Source organism: Synchiropus splendidus, chromosome 8 (assembly GCF_027744825.2).
Source record: "Synchiropus splendidus isolate RoL2022-P1 chromosome 8, RoL_Sspl_1.0, whole genome shotgun sequence".
NCBI lineage: Eukaryota > Metazoa > Chordata > Actinopteri > Syngnathiformes > Callionymidae > Synchiropus > Synchiropus splendidus.
In genome coordinates this window covers 13,290,432-13,311,194 of record NC_071341.1, presented here as the reverse complement: position 1 = coordinate 13,311,194, position 20,763 = coordinate 13,290,432, and the positions used below count along the sequence as shown (strand labels likewise).

General features: G+C 46.7%; 1 protein-coding gene across 4 annotated transcripts in view; it reads left to right on the top strand.

Annotated features, from left to right (window-relative positions):
- The first annotated feature begins 1,250 nt into the window (after positions 1–1,250).
- aplp2 (amyloid beta (A4) precursor-like protein 2) overlaps positions 1,251–20,763 on the top strand; it is a 43,531-nt gene continuing 24,018 nt past the window's right edge. For 2 of the 4 annotated variants that reach the window (XM_053873806.1, XM_053873805.1), the window contains exon 1: positions 1,254–1,661. In XM_053873806.1, coding sequence (XP_053729781.1) covers positions 1,590–1,661 — 72 coding nt within the window. In that variant the 5' untranslated portion in view covers positions 1,254–1,589. Of the gene's footprint in view, positions 1,662–20,763 lie in introns of all 4 variants that reach the window. The other 2 variants (XM_053873808.1, XM_053873807.1) reach the window with 2 other exon arrangements.

Here is a 20,763-nt window from a genome sequence, read left to right as displayed (position 1 = left end):
GAGCCGCCAGGGGGCGAGCAAGAGCGCGTATGCGAGTTGGAGCACAGTAAACACCACGTGACCAAAGTGAAGCTCTTTTTTCCCCCTTGATATTTAGGTGTTGTAACTAATTTGCTTCTGTTTATCATTTAATTTGAAGGAGCGTTCATTAAACTACAACAGCTGTTGTGATGAAAGCCATTTTAAAGACTGAAATGATGCTGAAAACGGATTTCCCTGCTGCACCCTGGGCATCACGTGACCAGAGGACTGGTCAGTGGGTGGATTAAATGATGTATTTATACTATCATCTACAAAGTAGTGGGGTGCAATATATATGGAAAAACATCTCCTTCTGAATGGCTACACGTGACAGACATGGAAAGAGACAAGTTTGTTTTGTTTCACGCTAGACAAGCTAACTGTACTGATGGTGTGAGACCCACTTCCGGTCTCGCACTTCCGCTCTTTCAGAATAATATTCAAAGCGGCAATAATGATATTATTGCAAATCTCTCCTACGTTCTGACTTAAACTTAAACAACTTGAAACATTTGAATAAAACAACGACCTTAACTCAGCTTACACCACCACACCAGCTTACATCAACCTTACAACCTTTTCATTTCAATTCAATGAAAGATTGCGATTCACAATTGAGTACATCTATGACATAATAACTAACACCCACCCAGGGAGGTTTTCACATTTGCTGACTTTGTTTATTTGTGTGACTGGAAAATAACTTCCCGATTGGCGATGATGAAGAAGTGAAGATGAGAAGTTCTTCAAAAGGAGGCGTCCAAGTATTTTTGGGATCTTCAGGGAAGGATGGAGTGCTATTTCATCTGCATATTTCTCTGTCTGGACTCTATGAGATTGAGAAGCTCAGTCATCCAGGAGACTACTCCAGGACGGTTGAGGTGGCTGTTGTGGGTGGACAGTTGGTGACGTTCTCCTCACTGCAGTAAGCTGACTATCTCTTGTACAACCCCAGCAATTACAAAAAATCCAAACGAATTAAAGCATATTAACACTTGTTCTTGCTTTTTTTTAATCGTCACTCTTAATGATAAGATCAGATTCTTTAGCCATGACTCTTCTCAATCTGACTCCTTAAACTTGGAAGATCAAGAGTAGTTTTCTTGTTAGTGTAGTTAGCAGAACCGATCGCCAGGCGTCGCGCTTTCTCGGTAATTTTAAAGGCGACCGCTGCTCTGTATCGGCCACACTCGGTGGGCCATCACCTCAGTGCAGAGAACCGACTCTTTTACACGCGAGCGACTCATCGCATTGGTTGCCTCTTCCGCGGTTGAAATGAAAACGATTCATGCTTTTACAAGATTCGGGAGTTGACACCGAATGTAAACAGAGCACTTGGTGTTGGCTGGTGGGCTTGTCTGACGAGGAAGACTCGCACTGACAGAGAGCCGTCTGCGCGATACCACTCGTTGACGAGCGGCCCATCCCTCCGCCGCTCAGCAGTCCCACTCAGCTCCAGACTGGAAACAAGCGCCGCAGGACGGGAGACTAGCCAAGCATTCCCGGGACTTGTTTGACTCTTTGGACGTCACCGCGCGCGTTTGGAAGGATACAAGAGTGCGGCCGACATGGGTTCGCTCCCTGCGATATCGGCCCTGGTTCTGGGGGTCGTGGTTCCGGCGGTGGCTGGGTACATTGAGGTAAGGAATCTGCTCCAATCTCTGACACGCTGTTCGGTCCACTGACTCTGCACCGCCGTGAGTTGAAACGTCTCGCTGCCAGCTCCCAACTTTTCCACCTGGATTGTGTCTGGATTTGTGCTTAGACTTCGAGTCCATAGCGGGTGTCGGTCCAGTTCTGAGCTAAGTGGACTTGTACTGGTACCGCGGAGCAGGGATCAGATGAGAGACGAGCGCAGCTCTGTCGGGCCTCCAGGGGAAACACCGCAGTGACCGTCAACAACGCGCTCTTCTGCGTGTAAATATAGAGGCGATATGTGAGTCAAGGCTTCCTGAGGATGTCCCCCTCGTGAACTTGCGGATGGATCGAGTCTAGCCTCCCGCTCTCGGACATGTCTCACACACCTGAGTCCAGTGTGGAACGTCAGGTGGGCTCAGCATGGAGCGGGGAGGTCATGGGTTTGAATCCCAGTGTGGCCCCGGGCTCCACACGACTGACGTGAAGTGGCTGGACAGTCCACTCACCTTTGGGCTCACAAGCGTCGCTGAATCTGCGACTTCTGACAGCAACCAGGAGGTGACGTCAATCATCACAGTCGAGCGTTTGGCCCATGTGGCCCGCTGCCTGTGCTCTGTGGCCCTCCTTAGGTCAGACACACCATGAAGCTTGCGACTAGTGTTTCCACTACAAGTACAAGTCATTGTAGGACCCATTGTGTCTCCAATCAAGTGATATTCATTTATTACTCAGCCTTTGTTCGTCAAAATAAATTAGTAATAAATACATATAGTTATAGATTGTCACTCTTTTACCCAGATATTTACTATATCTTACTTGAAATACAATGTAGATTGTCAGATATATAATCCTAAAAGATCACTTGTCTCCCAGGTTCGTCCTAATTTCTTGACCTTCGACTGGGGTGTGTCAACTGTCAAGTTACACAGTATGAACGCAGTACTACTGAAATACACAGACCTTATAAGATAGTGCCATAAAAAAGCCTGTAATAAATTGATTTTTTTATTTATTAATTTCCATATTGTTCTGTAGAATCCAGGCTGAGATTAAAAAGTGAGTATCACATACCCCGAGCAGTACCTTCAAATACCCCATTTGAGAAACACTATAGTACTTCAGTGTAGTGTAATGGGTGGAGTGATGCAGCAGTGGAATGCAGTGTAGTACAGTTTGTTTATGACATTGAGGACTATTTTGTCTGGTGCAAAAGTGTACTACGTAGTGCAGTACAGCACTGTTATGTAGTATGTAGAGTGGTATGTTGATGTGTTGTACACTATTCCAGGGGAGAAAGAAAGGACAAAAAAGAGCCTTACAGTGTACACAGTGACACATAGTGAGGTAACAACCAGAAGATCTAATGCTGTGAGTAAGGGAAACCAAAAAGTGTGATGTACTACCTTGATGACATGAGAATCGGGAGACGATATAAAGGCACTTCAGTTCCAGTATTCTTGCAAGACTGTTGAGTTCATCTTGAGGGACTGAAGTACTCAACAAATGGAAAGAAGGGTAATGTGAGTGCTTCAGTATTTACAGTTGAAGTATCTGTGAAAAGTGAAACTGTTCGTTTAGAGCCGCATGTGGCCCCGGGGGGCCGCAGGTTACCTGGGTCTGCTTCTGTGTTACAGTACAGCAGGGTTACAGCAGAGTACTGTGTGGTGTAATGTATTTGTAGTACTGCGCAGAAGCTGAGTGGAGTACAACTCTGGTCCAGAGTGGCAGTTGAAATTCTTTCCCTGGTTGCTGTTGTTGTGATGGCTTCGTCAGACAGCGTTCGGGTCCAGAACCCAGGGCCCGAGTCTGACCTCTGGTGTGTTTCGCTTTGTTGGTGGAGAGAAGCGTGCGGAAGGTTCTGTGGTCCGTCTGCTGCTGGCACCGCTGCTGTTGTTGCCTGGAAGTGATCCCCTCCCACATGAGCAGTTCAGCCGACTCTATTGTTGCAGGCAATAATGGTATTAGGTCTGGACATAATCCACGCCGCTGCACTCGCCCGTGATTGCCCCCGCAGTTAGCCCTCCTCGCTGCCCGGCTAATCGATGAAGCACCGAGGCTCTCCGCCACGATAAATGGACTGAGTCCAGCAGGTTTCACGATCGCTCCGACTGAAGCGAGAAATTTCTCTGCGGCGCGAAGGCTTGGTGCTGAAGTCTGCGGCAGGAGGCCGTAACCCTGAGGAACCTCGGACACAGCCAAATACAAAGATAACAAGACACTCACCAGGAAAAAGTCTGACCAGCGAAAATGTTTGTCAAAGCAAAGGCTCAGCCCTCGATTAAAAAGATTGTCTTTCTACTTCATGTAAGAAGCTGGTCTGTCCAAAAACGTCAGAACAAAATGTAGACTTTGATGAGAAAACAAATGCCCGGAAAATATTAAATGTGCAAATAAAACCGTGAAATAAATAAAGACAATAAAAAACAAAGGTTGTTGCTAGAATAAAATGGCTCTCTGTGAGTGGGAGACCAGCAAAACCTTGAATGTGGAGAAATTATATTAGATTTAAGAATTGCAAATCATAAAAAATGTCTCTTAGATAAAGAAGTAACCGGCCAGAATAAAACAATTAAAATAAAACTATAGAATTTTATCATCACCGGCAAGAGGGCCACCACCAAAATGTGAATAAAAAACATTGAATAAAGAAGTAGAAAATATTAAAATTGAAGTCAAGGATGAAAAAAGCCAGCAACATCAACGATCCTAAAATAATTGGCATTTAAAATAGAAAGTAAAAAATTTATATAAAATGATAGGATATAAAATATTGACTTTAAAATGTGTTTTTATTACAAGAAGTTAGAATAGTATAATTATGAAAAACTGTAGGTGAGATTGAAAGTGGTAAAATAACTGAAAAATAAATTATTACAAAAAAACCCCACCAAAAATCACTAATAATGACATGAAAACAAAGCGAAGTCCAGCAAAGTGTCTGAACTATTGGTGAAATTGGGGAGGAAAAAGTCATGAAAAGGCCAACAGGAAGAGAAGCTGAAATATTTTCTCAGCTGGAGTGAGAGAATCTTCCCTCTATTTTGAGATAAAATGGAACCCGGCCAGAGTGGATGCTCCTGGCAACAGTGTTCAGTGGAACGAGAAGTTTGGGTGGAGAGTTGTCTGCTGCAGTGCAACCTCACCGCTCTGGACCTTGAGCTCAGATTTATGAGTCCCAGTCCATGTTCACGGCTCGCGACGCTTTATCTGGTTCACCTCCTGCCCTCCATTGCTGTCGCCGTGTTGTGGCTGTCTGCCGACCAGCTGCGTCACCCGTCACAGTCCTGTGAAGAGTCCAGCGCAAGCTTGAGTTTCTTCAGCTGCATCACCTGACCGCGCCGCACCTGTGTCACCGTCTAAACTGGCCGAAGCACTTAGCATTTAAAGGCTAACTGAAGAGTCTGATCCTAACGTTTTGGAAGCACAGTCAACCCTTTGTGTCCTGCTGTGGTCACGTCCTGTCGCAACACTTGATCGAGGGTATTTCGGTTTCTTGCTCCTGAAAGTGTTGCCGGTTGTTTTTGTGTCAGCATTGTGTGTTCATGTAAATAAGTCCAACTGAAGGGCTGAGTCAACACTAACTCGAGTAACTGACTCAAACCTCACACTTTTTTGTGCTTCAGTGTGAAGTCCTGAATATAAACTTGAACTGCAGTGTGTGGGTGTTTGGGCACGGCCAGGCCGAGTCGGGCCTTTGGTCCACCCCTGTATGACCTTTGTGAAGGAAGGAAGAGTGCTCTTCATCTCACTGCGACGTCCTTCCTCGCTGTGCAACCAGGAAACAGGAAAAGCCTCTGAACAAACAAGCCAGCTGTGTTTGATCAGCTTTGTGTGTGGGTCCTGCTGAAGCCAACCCAGCACTAGCAACAGCCGCAGACTGACTCAGTGAACCTCATCACACATGCATCCTGTGGTCTTTCACGCTTCTTTTGTGTCGGAAAATCAGTTATTTGTCCGAGTCTGGATCTAGTCCATTGCATGGAGTACACCATCGAGCTTCAGGCTCCTCCCATTCAGTCCCCAAAATCTGAAGGACCAAATCCCTGAAATTGAGACATGTATGGAAAAATAGCTTTAAGTTTGAGTCAGCGGAGAGCAGATCTTTGACTCACAGGTTTGAGGACAAGTGATTCGGTCCATTTGAAGTCCATGTTTTTCGGCAACGCTCGCTGGTGTTTTCTGACGAACAGATCGCTTCAAACCCAGCTGTCTGAAGGGACTGCAAGTAGGGCAGGTCTCCGCTGCTGCCGTCCTCTTGCAGAAAGATTTTCCTCTTATCTTCTTAAGTCCGCTCGACTGTGCGACATTTAAGTCGCTTCTCTGCTCGCGGTAACAATTGCTTGTGAGCAAATACTCCACATCAGACTGCTGCGGTGCCTCAAAATATATAACTGCTATGACACCAAGTCATAGCGACCACCTCTAGTCACAGCAGCGATTCTGTCAACACTCCCCAAGCGCCACATGACAGCGCCCCCTCGTCTTATTACTTCTGCTGCCGTAAAGATCTCACCCTTGACCCTCTCGGTGTCGTGTCAGTCTCAGCATGTGCCGCCTCACCCTCGCTCGCCCTTGAATTTGAAGATTAGCATGTAAAACCTTGCTGTCCATTGTGGGGAGAGACTGTGAATCCTCTTAGCGACGAGACACAGTGGGTGTTCAAAGGAAGCCTCAGTGGAAGGTTCTAATCCCGTTCGCTTCTCTCCGCTGCTCACTCACTTCAGGAAACTGTAAACACTTGCTAACATGACTGCAACTTTTCATCATTACAGTTTTTAGCTGCATGGACCAATCTGAAAAATACATCAGATGAAATGACTCGTAAAACATGCTTCTGTGTTATGAATGGATCCATTAGAATAGCAATGCTATTCAGCCAGAAGTTAGCTTCGACCTTTGTTGTGTACTGAGAGTCTTGGCACTTGAACGATGACTCACTGTTGTCGAGACTGGTCTGATGTACTTTCAGGTTGTAGAGTTATATAATTTAGCACTTGTCAAGTCTGTTGTGACTAACAAGTACCTCGGAAGGATGAATACTACGCTATATTCAAAATGGCAGCCCTCAGTCACCAAAAGTTTCTTGTTAATTGGTGTGAAGTACATGAATTTGTATGTTGTGTTTAGAAACAAATATCTTCAGTGTAGCCATTAGCACATGTGTGTCCAACTCGAGTCAAGTCTGGTGTTATGAGTTGGTGTTATGTTACGAGGCTGGCAGAACTTTAAATATGTGTAATTGGCTCAAAATTAAGCAGAGTTCTGTTTAAAGCGGGTCAACACGTGAATCGTGAGGCGACTCGAAGGTGACCAAGCGTGTTTTAGAAGCTAGCCAGAGGCTACATGCTTAAGTTAGCCTCCCACTGTAAAACAGACCGATGTCACCCTCAAGTTTCGACTCTTATTTCCACGTCTTGTTCAGCCAGGCTGAGGTTGGAAGGTTTTTTTTCCCTTTAAACGAAGGTCGATGTCAGATCCCAGTTGTGTAGAACGGTCGGGTTGGTGCTTCCTCTCGATCGGTCTCCACGTGTGACGCAGGTGAGTTGGATCCACCTGAGCCCAGACAGTAGCTGCTTCTTTTGTGCTCAGGAATTCATAGCTTGGAGTGTGAGTGGCTCATTGCCTCGTGCCGCAGCTGCTCTCTCATCTCCTGTGATGGCGCCGCAGCCAGTTCCCCTGCCACTTTATTTTTTAATGCATTTCAGCGTAAGAAGCGGCAGCGAGTCGACGGCGGCGCTCTAAACTCTGTCACCCCGCCGCTGCTCGTGTGAGCGACTCGCTGCTGCCTCTTCTGCGCATCAATAAAACATCTCCAGTCGTTGAGTTATAGCGCTCATGCGACTCATCTGGCTCCGCCTCCATCTGCCCGTTCACGAGTGGCGAGCGCCTTGTGTCTCCTCGGCTTGTCTCTTCAGGTGAACAGTGACTCATCCTCGGCTATGATTTTCCTCCGGCTGAAACTGGAGAGGAGAGTTGTTCTGACTGCGGCAGACAATGAGGAGCAGACGGCTGATTCTGTCGCGGCGGCTTGATTCTCAGGCTACAACAAAGAATAGCTGCTGCTGTGTTCATGAGTCTGTCTCTTCTTGGCAGCAGAAGCCTTTGACATCACGATTGTTGTTTTAACGTTCAGAATTAGATGCCTCCGTCTTGACTCCTGGTGGAGATGTGCGTAGTTGTCATAAGTTCTTGCGTCAAGTGATGACGTCTCACTCCGTCAAATGCCGCAGAGGTTTGTGAGCACGGTACACACATTAAATACACATAAAAGAACTGTAGATTGCTTTGTTGGTTGTCTGCTTGTGTAATGTCACCCAGTGTAGGATTTCCCAGTCGCAAAATGAGGCAATGCTCACCACCCTGAATCCAAGATGGCTCCCCTGAATGTAAACAGGATGTAGGAGTTTTCTTTCATTCTGCAAATTAGTGTTTCCTCTTCATCCTGCGGGTTTCTAGTTGCGAATGGAGCGGGTTTACAAGTTACTTCTAACCAGACAAGGCATGCTGGAGATTAGCTTTCATGGACGTCACTATCTTGTTGTACGACTTTGATAACTGAGACTCTGTAAAATCTATTATGTTGCGTTTCCAGTGCCAGATTGTTGCCTGAGGAAAATAATGGAAAAGAAACTGGAGCCTCACCCTTCGCTCTTAAATGCAGCTTCAGACCAAAGCTAAGTGCGGCTCTGTGCCTTTGATGCCTGTGCACCAAACTGAGCTGAGCTTCAAAGGTCTGCTGCGACACTGAAACAATCCAGCAGTCTCATTACTCAGAATTGTTTTTTTTTTATTTATTTACCATTAAAAACAAGTAATGTCAATAAAAATGTCCATAAAACAAAAAAAAAATTCTATTTAGCAAATTAAATGTTAATTTAATTTGATGTTGTTTCATTAAAATAGAATATTTTTAACGTTATATTAGAAAGCCAATTGACCTTTTTATGATTTTGTGTCCCTCATATTTAGTCATTTGCATTAAAAATATATATTTCACATATAATACTTGATATTTACTTCTTTGTTTCATGATCATATAATTTTAAAATTTCTTTTTTTTTTTACGCTGAATGTGTCTTTTGAAGTGGTGTTTTTCTTAGAAAGTTTTTTTCTTGTTTTTTAGTCCTGTTAGACTAAATTTATATGATCCATCCAACATTTAGATACAATAAATTCATTCTAACAAGAATAATGAATTGAAAAAATAGTGGTTTTGGAGCAAGCTCAGGGATGATATTTGAGTCTGTGTGACTCACAGTGTGTCTTAGTTTAACCGTCTTCCAGGGCTTTCTTCTGCGGTCCCTCGTGGCTCGTCCTCCAGGCTTCAGTTTGTCCTCACTCTCCTTGAAAAGTGCTACCCAGGCTAAGAGGGACGCCACATATCTGAAGGAGCGGCTCCTGCCTCCCTCTCTCCTGGGAGCTACAGTTACACTTCCACTTCTATCGCTTACTCTTCGGACGTTTCAGTTCACTTAGTGCTTCCTAGATCAGGGTGAACATGGAGGTGACTGGAGGGAGACCGGATCCGGGCAAATGAAAGAGGCACGGCTTTATTCACCCGCCAGAGTTCTTCCGAGCCCTGCTCAAAAGCGGTTCTGTTTATTGAAGTGCTTAAATTGGCTTGTGTTGGTCGTCTGAAGTCAAGGCTCCTCATGTCTACCAACCCTGCATCACCGTGGAGGACTGTGGGCTTCAGCTCTACATCCCCGCAGCAGCGTTGTCTCCCTAAAATATCAGCTTCATTTTCCCTTTTGTCCGTGAATGTTTTAATGGACCTGCAGGGCGATGGTTTTGTCTCAGTAATGAGCTGCTCGGTGTTAATCTGGGCCTGGTGTTAGAGCCCGCTGCTCCTGCAGGACTCCAGGAGACCAGTCAGAGAGTTCGACTTTGTCGTTCAGCGGTGTTATGATGGAAGTGCCTGGTAAAGGCTGCAGCTCCGCGCCTCCATCGTTCCTGATAAAAACTCATCAAGCACCCGTGAGAGCTCCATTAGTCTGATGAGATATGAATATAGCTGCGAGGGCAAATCTGGAATTGGCGCCTGTTTTCGACGGGCCCATTTAAGTCATTTGATCTTCCATCTAATAATAGAGTTCCAGAGCTTCCTCTTGTCACTGTGACTGGCTGCTTCATCATCGTGTCTGATCTGATCCCTGGTGGCAGAAACCTTGGCCGTGGAGGACTCAATGAGACTCTCTCTGAGGTGTGTTTTGTCCCATTGTTGAGTCAGATTCATGGTGCTGCCTTTAACGTTGTTTTACCCACGAATGGGTGTTCTGTTGCTCCATTTTGAGTCGCATCTAGTGACAAACAACGGAAAACATGACTCAGAGGGCTCATGGCTAGACCCAGTCTATGAGTCTAGTATGAAGTGAACTTCAAATGAAGACCTTGAGTCAAGCCTTATGAATCCGATGTTTTAGCCACCCTGTGACTGTGAGTTGTTTCTGACAGGAAAGACTCATCATAGGAGTCACACACTTAACTTGGAGTACACCTGCATGGTCTAAGAAGAGTCACTTGATGAGTTAGTAAAAGTAGGACTCATAATAAGACCCAATATCAATTGGTAAAAATGTGACTCTGGAGAAGAATCTAACAGTGAAAAAACCCATCCTGGAGTTTCTGTAAAAGCCTGAGACTTCCTGAGGAAGACTTGGGCCAGGTCTTGTATGGCTGCGTTGGACAGGGAGCATGACTCGTGTTGAAACAGTAGTGTTAAGGATTGTGACTCGGAGCAAGACTCCCAACAAGAGTCGCGAGCCTCACGATGTCACTCATCCATCTGCCGACCCAGGTGGATGGGTTTCAAGTCCAGCCGCTGCTGTCGAGTCAGCGTCCTCACACTCGAGTGACCGGTTGGTCCCAGCAGTGCTGCTCTTGTCTGATTGAAATTCTCCCTGCAGCCCCCGGCAGAGGTTCTGAGAGTGAGCTGAGCCCACTGTGATGAGGAGTCTGAGCAGGTCGGGGTTGCGTAAGCCTTGCTCCCACACTGAGTGGCAGGTCAGATTTGTTTTCTTCCCATCCCTGGTCCCTGGCGGCAGAGCGAGACGGTTCTCACTAGCGATGCACCAACTTGGACATTTGTAGTCGAAGTAAATAAAATCTAAAATGCTTGGCCGAAGAGTGAATAGTAACAAATGTATTCGGCCGAAGAGTGAATAAAAGGCAACAATCGGCTTCTGGACAACGCGCAACAAACACGTTTTTTTAAACACAAAAATTCTCTGTAGAGGTGAATTGAACTCTACTAGACTGATGACAAAATTCTGGCAACCTACTCCTCCTCCTTTGCTTCAGCTTCAGCCTCAAATTTTAAATCCGGTGCATCCCTAACCCAAAGTTCTTAATGTTTTCACTGTTTTATAATAAATAGTGCAGAAATAGCTGGGAACACATTTACATGCATGTCAAAAGTCAAAAGTGTCATAGTGGCTCAGGAGAACAGACCCAAACACGAAGATCGTTGCTGTTATACTGAGGACTCAAACAACAAGGTTTAACACTCTCAGCTGGTCCTGATCAAACAGCGGTCTGCGGGCCCTGTGTAGCACCCAGTGCTCCGCTGTCGTGTGTCAGAGTTCAGCAGATGGCTGTGGTTGTTGCAACAGCTGTCTGCTCGGCTGTACTTCAGATCTTCAGTGACCTTTCTCTTCCGCTCGCCGCGCTCTTTTGATCCACAGCCAGTGTCCGTCCGCTCGGTTGCAAGCGAGCTCCTCGTGTTGCCCTTGAGATGGAGACACTGCTGTCAATAGGCCTCAGCTGGGGGCTCAGCCTGACCGTGACCATCGACTCTTACAACTCAAGTTGAAACATAAGTGGTGAGGTGATGTCCACTGCTTCTGCTGAAGGGACAAATAGAGCCAAATGTAAGAGTCTTCTGACAGAATTCTACAAGGAAGCACAAGTACAGCTGCATTATTTTCCACCCTGTGTCTCCTTTGTGGAATGGAAGTAAAGAAGAGATGAGTCCCGCAACTGATTTTCATCTCACTTTCATCATATTCCTTATTTTCATTTCATTTCCCTTTTTGCAAAAATAAAGTATAAAAATGTCATGTCCTGTTTTTGGCCAGTATAAACGAGGAATAAGCAATAAATATATAGATCTTTAATGCTCACTGGCTTCTTGGTTAGTTGTGTATTCAGCATTCCCTTGTTGCATCAAAAATTACTCAAACATTTGTAACCCTTTATTATTATTATTATTGCTGTGCATCTCAGCTTTCAGTTTTTAATTGAATTTGTCTTAAGTTTTCTTAAATATTTGTTTTGCTTTTGTCTTGCATTTTTGTTTCTTAGCCGAGTTTGGTACATTTTATTTTTTCTTCCATCTGTATCAGAAATACAGACCTCATGGAAACTGCCAATGAAATTGAATATATTCTAAAAAAACAGCGAAATAGTGTCGCTGTATCCCATATGTACAGGCCGCTATGGTCCCAAGATATTCTCCACTTCCAATATTTATCATTTATATTAACAATCTTTAAATGAAAAGTATATAAAATAATCTATTGTCAGATACTATGTTTTAAGCATGTAATGTCATGGTCTTTTTATTACTGTTTATTTTGGCAGTAATCGTTTTTCTTTTTAAATCTAACCGCCATGTTTTTATCAATGTACTGTAGATTTAGGTATATTTTTCTCAATGCTCCCTCTGAAGAGATGAGTGTGTTCCATCCTGTAGCCGGATGGTTCTGGCCTGTGTTTCTCTCTGAACAATTAGCGGCCTGTTAGCTGAGAAGGGTCGGGGCCGAGCGTCGGGCTGGAGGCCCCGGCGAGGTTCCTCTGTGACTTTATTTACTGGCCTGTCTGCGCCTGAGCCGCGTGCTGTTGCATGCTGATGAGAGACCAGGAGGAGAGGAAGCAGGGATGCTGCTGGAAAGTAAGCTAAGGTTCTGTCTGCTAAATCCCTTCGCCTCGGCTTGAGAGATTAGACGGCTGTTTTTCCAGAGAGAGTGGGGTGGCGGCGAGGCCACGCTCCGGGGTCTAATCCCGCGCCTCAGAAGTGCTGATGCAGCAACGCATCGTCCATAGAGTACGAGCCGTGCAAAACAAACCCGCCGGATCTGTCGTGCCGCCAGACCTTTCCTCCGCCATGCTTGTAAAGAGGCCCAAGGCTGAGCCTGCTGTCGTGCAGTCCTCTCATCCGAGGTGGAGCGTGGGTTGGGGCAGGAGGGCGAGGAAGTCAATTTACTTCCTTGAACAAGGTAATGAAGGCAGCAGCCCCATTTCCATCGAAGAACATCAGACAGGAGAGATGGCTACGCGAATCTTCCCAATTAAACCGTGAAGAGAGGCGACCGCTGTGTCCGCGGAACAATTGTCTTTTCAGCGGGTCTCCACTTTAATAACAGTGTTTAGGGTGCGGCTATAAGGGAACCATCAAGCCAGACTTAAACAAAGGTCCAGCGATAATGTGAACCCACAAGACTTCAGACGGTCACTGCTGCATGTGTGAGGTGAAGATAGTGAGCCGAGTTAACCACTCATGTGGATGTGCTACACCCCCTAACTGGTCTAGTCGGGTTCTGCTGACCTGGCATGTATTGAATTAGCTTTTATAATGCTGCCAAATGTCCTGTTAGGTCGGAGGATAGCACAGTGGTGACATGTTGCTGGGCAGGACTGGATGAACATTTTACAAGTTGTTGCCAGCTCATTTGGACTCTATATAGCAGCCAGAACCACACCAGCTTGCGAGGTCGGCATCGGAATGAGGCGCGCTAATTGCCTCCTCAACAGATCTGGGCCACGAGAGTTGCCTACCACCTGGAATCTGCCCGGATTGGGCTGCATCTGGGACGGTGGTGGCCCGGATCTGTACGTTTTGCTGTTTTAATTTGGGCTTCCGGAAGAGATGCGGGCCATATCTGGTCCTGAGTCGCAAAGTCAGGTTAATCTATAGCCCAAATCCAGTACCAATCCAGGCCACATCAACAGATCCGGGCCGAATATTGCTGTCTGGCGGATCTGGCTCAGGCAACAGGCGCGTCTCATTCCTGTGCAGATCTGATGACTTGGAGCTCAATCTACCTGGGCTGTTTCCTGTTCAGTCAGCAGGATTTTCGTCTGTCTCATGACATAAGCCTGATTCAACCCCATGACTTGCATGACTCTGATGAAACCACAAGTTCTTTCAAATCATTACAAATAATTACAGCTAAATAAAGCTAATATTTGGCGGGTTTATTGAATGTAGCCATGAGTGAGATAATTGTAGCTTGCTATACGTTGTTGCAGCTATGTTACCCTCCCAGCTTTGTGGCGTCCTAACCGTAGTAGGGTCCGGCTGGTGTCGCAGGAGTTAAGCTCGGCTCCTTTGGCGTGGGTAACTTGCCGTCCGCTCACATGTTAACACGGGAGGAGTTAGTCATCGAGCTGGTGAAGAACCGGATCTTTGTTTTTGGTTGCATTGTTTTACAGAACTGGCGTCTTGCAGTGCAATTCACCTTGTACTTCACTGAGAGAATCATCGACCACAGCACAAGACTACCCATAATGCCACTGTCTTAAAGGAGATATGGTGACTGGTGACACGCCGTACCTCTGAGTTTGTCACAACTTTGTCTTGAGCTGCTCACCTCTAACTCAAGTGGTCATGGGTCGAAGGAACTGAAGAGTGCGTCACCTCCTGATAAACATCTGGCGCGGTGATGTCAGGAACGTAATCGGCTCTGAGCCACGTGGATCATAAGCCGCGACAGAAGGTCCGTCCGGGGGTCAGCGCACGTGCACCGGCGGACTTACGCCGCACCAGATGGGAGGTAAAGCTCAGACACAAGACAGGCGCAGAGATGTGCTCCAAGTGAAGTGAGATGAAAGCGGAGCGTGGAGGCGCTCGCTCGCACAGACAGCTTTTATTGTGCGCGAGAGGACTGCTGTCAAATCTGTCCACTGCACCGCAGAGAATTCCCCCCCGAAATGGACCTCGGCCCGGGAGAGATTAGCGCCGAATGAAAAGCTGTTGTTCCTCCTGGAGGAAACTTTCTTCCACTTCATTATCGCCGTCACACAGCTGTGTAACCACGGCAACCGAGTCAATTATCTCTTCATCAGAGCATCGCCGCTTTAGCTGCTCGTCTGCCTCCCTGCTGCCAGGAGTGGATGCTCACCCGCAGACGGGCTCGGAATTACGACCGCCTCCGTGATAAATGATCGATAAGCAGGTGATAATCTTCTTCAGGATCTGCGATGATCTCGTCAATTAAACTAGTATCAGATCTTCAGCTAGCTCATTTATCCGTTTAACCTTCATGCAAGTGTCACTCAGCTCAGATTCCTACATCAGTCAGTGACAGTTACATTCAAGTGAAACTGTCTGAGTTTGAACAGGCCACAGTGGATGGCATGTCTCCTGACCTTCACCAGTCTTCTCTCACACAACACCTTCCATATGTCTCCACCCATCTCTGGACCCTTGTGTGTCACCAACCGGTCACTTCCTTGCGCAGGGTTTTATCATCCTTGCATGTCCTGTAAACTTCACTTGACCACAGCACATATGAGAGTTGGCATCACCTGTACCGTCCCTCTCCCCTCACACCTGGTGGTTCCCGCCCCTGCTGGTGGATCTCAGTACCAGCTGGTCCAGTGTGAACCAGGAGTATCTGGGTCCTGCCTAGGGATGGGCGATATGGACAAAAAAAGTTATCGTGATAAATACATTTTTATTCTATTCCATGTGTTGGACATTTTTTATGATGAAACTTGTTTGTGGAGTTTGTCTCCAGCATCATTATTTGTTTATGTTAAAATACAATAGTTAACCAAGTGTAGAGATGAGAAATTCAATGTTTCACGTCTCTGGTAGAAGCCGCTCGTGTCTGACAGAGTGCTCTGCCAGTTTTATTTAGGGGTTAAATTGAGCCTCTTGATGGTCCCTAACTGATGCCGGGGTGTAGCATTAGCGCAGGCTGTGAGTGTGTGTCCGCGATCAGTGAACCCTAATGGGGACGTGGAAGAGGACGCCGCCGCCAATACTGGAGCGAAGGTCCGTCCAATATCCAACTATTTTCACCACGGTGTTTCAAAGGTTCCCTGTACTAAAAATAAGGTAAAAACTATGATCGTGAACTAAAGTCCACCACACTCTCCACAACTGTCACACGCTGCAGAGCGCAGCGCGCCGTCGTGGTCTTGTCACGTGTGTAAGTCCAATGCAGCTGAGCTTGTTTTCATCAAATTGATCGTGAGATGCAGAATTGTCATTGGGGGGAGATTGTGTTTGGCAGTATATCGTGTACGCTAAGTGATTGCTCATCCCTAGTCCTGCCTCTCTACCAGTGTGTCACTGGTGCTGCGATTGTGCGTGCTTTTATGCCAGATGAGCTTCGACTCATGGATGGAGCTCATGTCCCTAAGTCCCAAAGAAGCCGGACTCGTGGGTCTGTCCACATCAAACTGGAGGCTCGCGGGTAAGCATTGATCTGACAAAGTTATCTGAGGTAAATGGTTTCACTTGCCGCAATACCTTCCGCCTGTGCTCCGTGCCGACCGCCACGCCAGCCGCCGCACCTCCCTTTCAACAGAAGCGATCAATATTTAATTATAGATAATCTCCATGATGGTAACAAGAGTTTTATTGTTTTATCGGCTAATGGTTTCACTTTTCTTTTCCCTTCCTCTCCGTTACTGCCTCTGTCCTCGAGCCGAGTCAGTGTGAGTGCAGCTGAGGAAACACTTGACACAAACGTTAGACTCGCCACACACTTGCCGGACCTCGTGCCGCCTCCCGGTGTCTTGTGTGTGGTTTTGTTGGTGCTGCCAAGGTGCGGCCCACTGATTGGCTGTAGCCTGTTACCAATCACTCCCACTGTATGATCCTCGTGTACCGTCCGTTCACAGGTATTCCAGGTGAGAATATCGATATTACACCACCATGAAGCATGTTGAAGATCATGTCGGCTACTCTGGACCTCTCTGAAGGGTGCAGACCGCAGTAGATGAGGAGCCTCTCATGTATGCCTCAGTATGGCGACGGTGAGCCTGCTGTGATGATCAGAACCGAGCTGAGGGAGGGACGATGACTCGACTCAAGAGGCTGCTAAACAGAAATCCACATTTGACTTAGTTCAGAGCAGCTTTATCAAAAGATCTGCTGCTCTGTGTAGATTGCCGTCGACTCTGCAGCGACTGCATCTGTCAAAGTTTCGACCGTGAGGCTTCAGTTGGCTGAGTGGAAAACGGCAGCCAGACTGACTGGTGTTTGCTGTTCCTCGTTCAGGCCTCACCTGTCGACAGAACTCTGAGTCTGGAGGAGGAATCAGCTGCTGGGGCTTCGATATGAAAGGACTCTGCGATTTGTTCAGGTGCCAATACAGTTTCATGGCAAGCCTGACCTGCAGATTCTGTTGTTTTTTCTTCTCAACAACAACACACGTTTCAGTCCTATTTCATTAACTCTGCACTTTTTAAATAAATAAAGTGCATAATAAGTCAACTTGAACTGCTGCAATTTCCACGACTAACAGAACAGCATTGATAAAGTTCTTGTTTTCCTTGTGGAGTAAAAAGAAAAAAGGAGATGTCTTTCTAAGAAAGCGTATCTATACAATGTACACACACAGACACACTGACACAAGACAAGAGGCCAGAGGAAAACAGATAGCTAAGCGAAATCTCTGACATCAGAGGGCGAAGGTCGTAGGCTCGCACTGTTTTAATCCCTCTCCGTCCATGCATGCTGCGCGTCGCTCCTTCCATCAGACGGCTGCTGCTGGGAAGTGTGCCAGGCACCGCGCTCGACAGCCGACGTCAGGGCTGATGCATCTTTCATGTCGTTTCTCTTTCATGTGGAGGCATCCAGGGAAGCAGGGGAAGCAAGCCGCACCTCTCTGCCTCCCGGCTTGTCTCCACACAGATTCGTAAACAACCTGCAGATGATTGATAAGTCCTGTTATCCAGGTGTACGTTGAGGGACGACTGGAGCCGGACCTCATGGGCTCCTCCGTCGGACTTGAATCTGTGATGAACGAAACGGGAGTATGATGACTCTCCATCAGACAAAACCACGTGTGTTGTGAAAGAATGTTCCCCCTCGATAGAAACGTTACATTCAGCCATGTTTGATCGCTAATGCAAGCAATGGTAATGTGCGTCGCTCCACACTGCGCTGCAACTGAGCCAAGTTAGCTTGACACACACGCATTAGCCTACAGTAGCATCACATGCGAGCACCGCAGATCCACTCAATGCGTCTGCACCTGACAGAATTCCTATCCTGTCCTTGACCTTTGTTTTAAACGCTGTCAATATTTTGGTGAGCGTGTGTCCAAGTGGATGATCGACTCATAAAACCGGTGATGTGTCCATCATGGCTGCCACCATGAAATGTTTGCAAATGCACTCAAGATGAGACTGAACCCCCCTTCCTGTGTGGCTGGGGAAGCTTGTGAGATTCTGGTCCAGAGAAGATCAACCCCCCACCCTTGGCTCTCCGGCGCCCCTCCTGGATATTTCATGTCCAGGCTGACGCAACGTCATGCTCTGGACCGACGGGCTGCTTTCATTCTCTCTTATCCTCATTCCACTCAGCTCATGCTGAGGCGAGAGTTGGGGTGAATATTTCAGAAGAGCCCCTCAGCCGTCGACTCCGCTCATGTGAAGCGACATTGCTGGCACTGGCTGCCGGGCGATGGCCATTAGCTTCTGCTGCCGACGGGACAAACAGGCTTTACGTGCTGAACGCTGGGGTGGTGTGAAGTTGGTCAGAAGTGTCGATGAAAGCAACAGACGGAGTGTCGTATTCATCGCTTATCTTCCTCACCGCTGCGCTCATCTTCCTCCTCTCCTCTCAGCGTTGCCCATTTCCTTCCTCCGTCCCTCTCTTCCCTCTCTATCGCTCCTCCACAGCACGCCTCTGTGAATAGCCGGGATGCTTTTGTGGAGGTTGCCATGGAGACAGGTCAATTGGACGAGAGAGATTCTGTCATTCCCTCGACCTCCACCAAAACACATTAAACTGTCTCCAGAGGAGCCCAAAAACATGACACGCACTTGGGCTTATTTCAGCTTATTTAGCTTTATTTGAGTTTATTTATTGTGTTTGTTTGTTGGAGTTCTGTATCGACTGGCTAACGTCCGCTGAAGCTTACTTGTCCACAGAGTCCTGACGATAAAGAATGCTTGTTGTGTGTCACTTCTCAGAGTCGTAGTGGGTGCGATTGAAACTCCGCGATGTTGTGTGTTGACATGCGAATGACACTACAGATGTTGACAGTAGAGCTGGAAAAACTCTTGATGTCACAGCGCCACCCCTGGTTGTGGAGGCCACATTACAGAATATCATGTGGCCAAACCACAGGTGGAGCGAGGACCTGCATTTCTGTCCTCAGATGTTCTCAGCAGCGCCGCTGGCTTCTGTGATATAGCAGAGAGTGGGAGGAGTTTCATCACCAGCGTTCTTGTCTTCCGCTCTTTGGACAGACATTGCCTGCCCTCCATAGCAGCTGCACGTCTGTCTGGCTTGTAACAACACCGAAAATTGGCTTAAAGTCTGATCCAGGATTATTTTGGACCATTGTGTTTGATAAGAGTAGAGTGTGGGTCAGTGTGAGTCAGTGTGTGCGGTCAGGTTAGTGCTACGTTGTTAATCACTGACGTAGATTCTGCTGCTCACAAACGTTAAACTGGGCCTCTCCAGACAAAGACATTCGGCTGGGTAACATTAGCTGGACGGAAGTCAGCCGGGAAGTTGCGCATTTAAATAAAACATTTACGTGAAGAGAAACGTTGGCTACATGGGAAAAGGGAGGGAGAAAGAGAATTCTCTCAGAGCACTGTACAGTGAAAAGCAGGTTCATCAGGAATATCTAGAAATAAAGTTAAGAAAATCAATGGCATCAAATAAATAAAATAAAATAAGATTAATGTAAATTATCATCAATGAGTGGGATTGATTGGAAAAAAATGTTGGCTAACACTAGAGCAATGGAGGGAAAAATAAATTATGAATAAAATATGTAAAAGAAATTAAATTAAAAAAGCCAAAATGAAACTTGAAAAATCTGGATGATAATATAGAATTGATGAAAAAATAAAACACACACAATAAAAAGTAAAAAAAAAAATTTAGTAGAAAAAAATATTTTAATCAAACCCAAGACATTGAAGAAAATGATTCGAGCAATGAAGGTTGATATTAGATGAGAAAACTAAATGTGGATCAAACTCTGTCCTAGAGAAAAAACAAATTTGGCCATCTGGAAGAGACAGTGACTTGCTTTGCTGGTGTCACTCGTGAACTCCTCGTAGTCACCTGCTGTAGCCATGAGCCTGCGTGTTGTCGTGACCTGTTTTGGAAAGAAGAAAAAGAGTTTGTGTTACGGGCTGAAATTCTTTGTAAAAGCTTGTGTAGTGTAACTACAAATGATGAGAGAGTGGAATGACCCGATGGAACGTAGTTCAGATCTAAGCAGGTTTCAGCTAACTGCAGTGAAGATATGTAGCTCAGCTGCTGGCGAAGCATTGGGAAGGATGTGGGAGAATTAAAGGAAGTCCAAGGAGTCAAACTGGACACCGTCAAACCAATGAGGTTCCTCTTGACTTAATCTTTCACAGTCCAGCTTTTGTTTGAGATCCACACGGCTTCAGTGGTGATGGTTCTTCCTGACCTCTGGACCCGAACCCTCCTTCATCAGGAAAGGAGTCGTGGGCCGGCGAGTGCTGACTCATGGACTGGTCCTGGAGTTTCCTCTTGTTCCTGAGGCCAGTGCAGCGGCGAGAACATGACGCCTCCACTCTACTCCCTGTGTGGTCTTTCAGGGGGCTGGCGTCGGGGGTAGTAAGGATGTGCTGAGAAATGTCACCGTTGTGAGTGTCGCTGTGTGTGTGGCATCCCCACTGGCGTGAGTCCTCTCTTGACACCGTGACTCATCTATGTACAGCCGTTGTGACTCAGGTGTAAATGAAATCGCTCTTCGCAGGACGGTGAGAGGTGCGGCGCCTGTCACAGCGACGTGTGAGTCTGTGGCGGCCAGGCGTGGAGTGGACGTGTCACTGAGCCCAGTGAGACTATATCAGAGTTCCAAACATCATCAGTGCTCCTCACCATGTAGCTGCAACACACCGTAGCCCTGTGGCCACTCTGCTCTCACG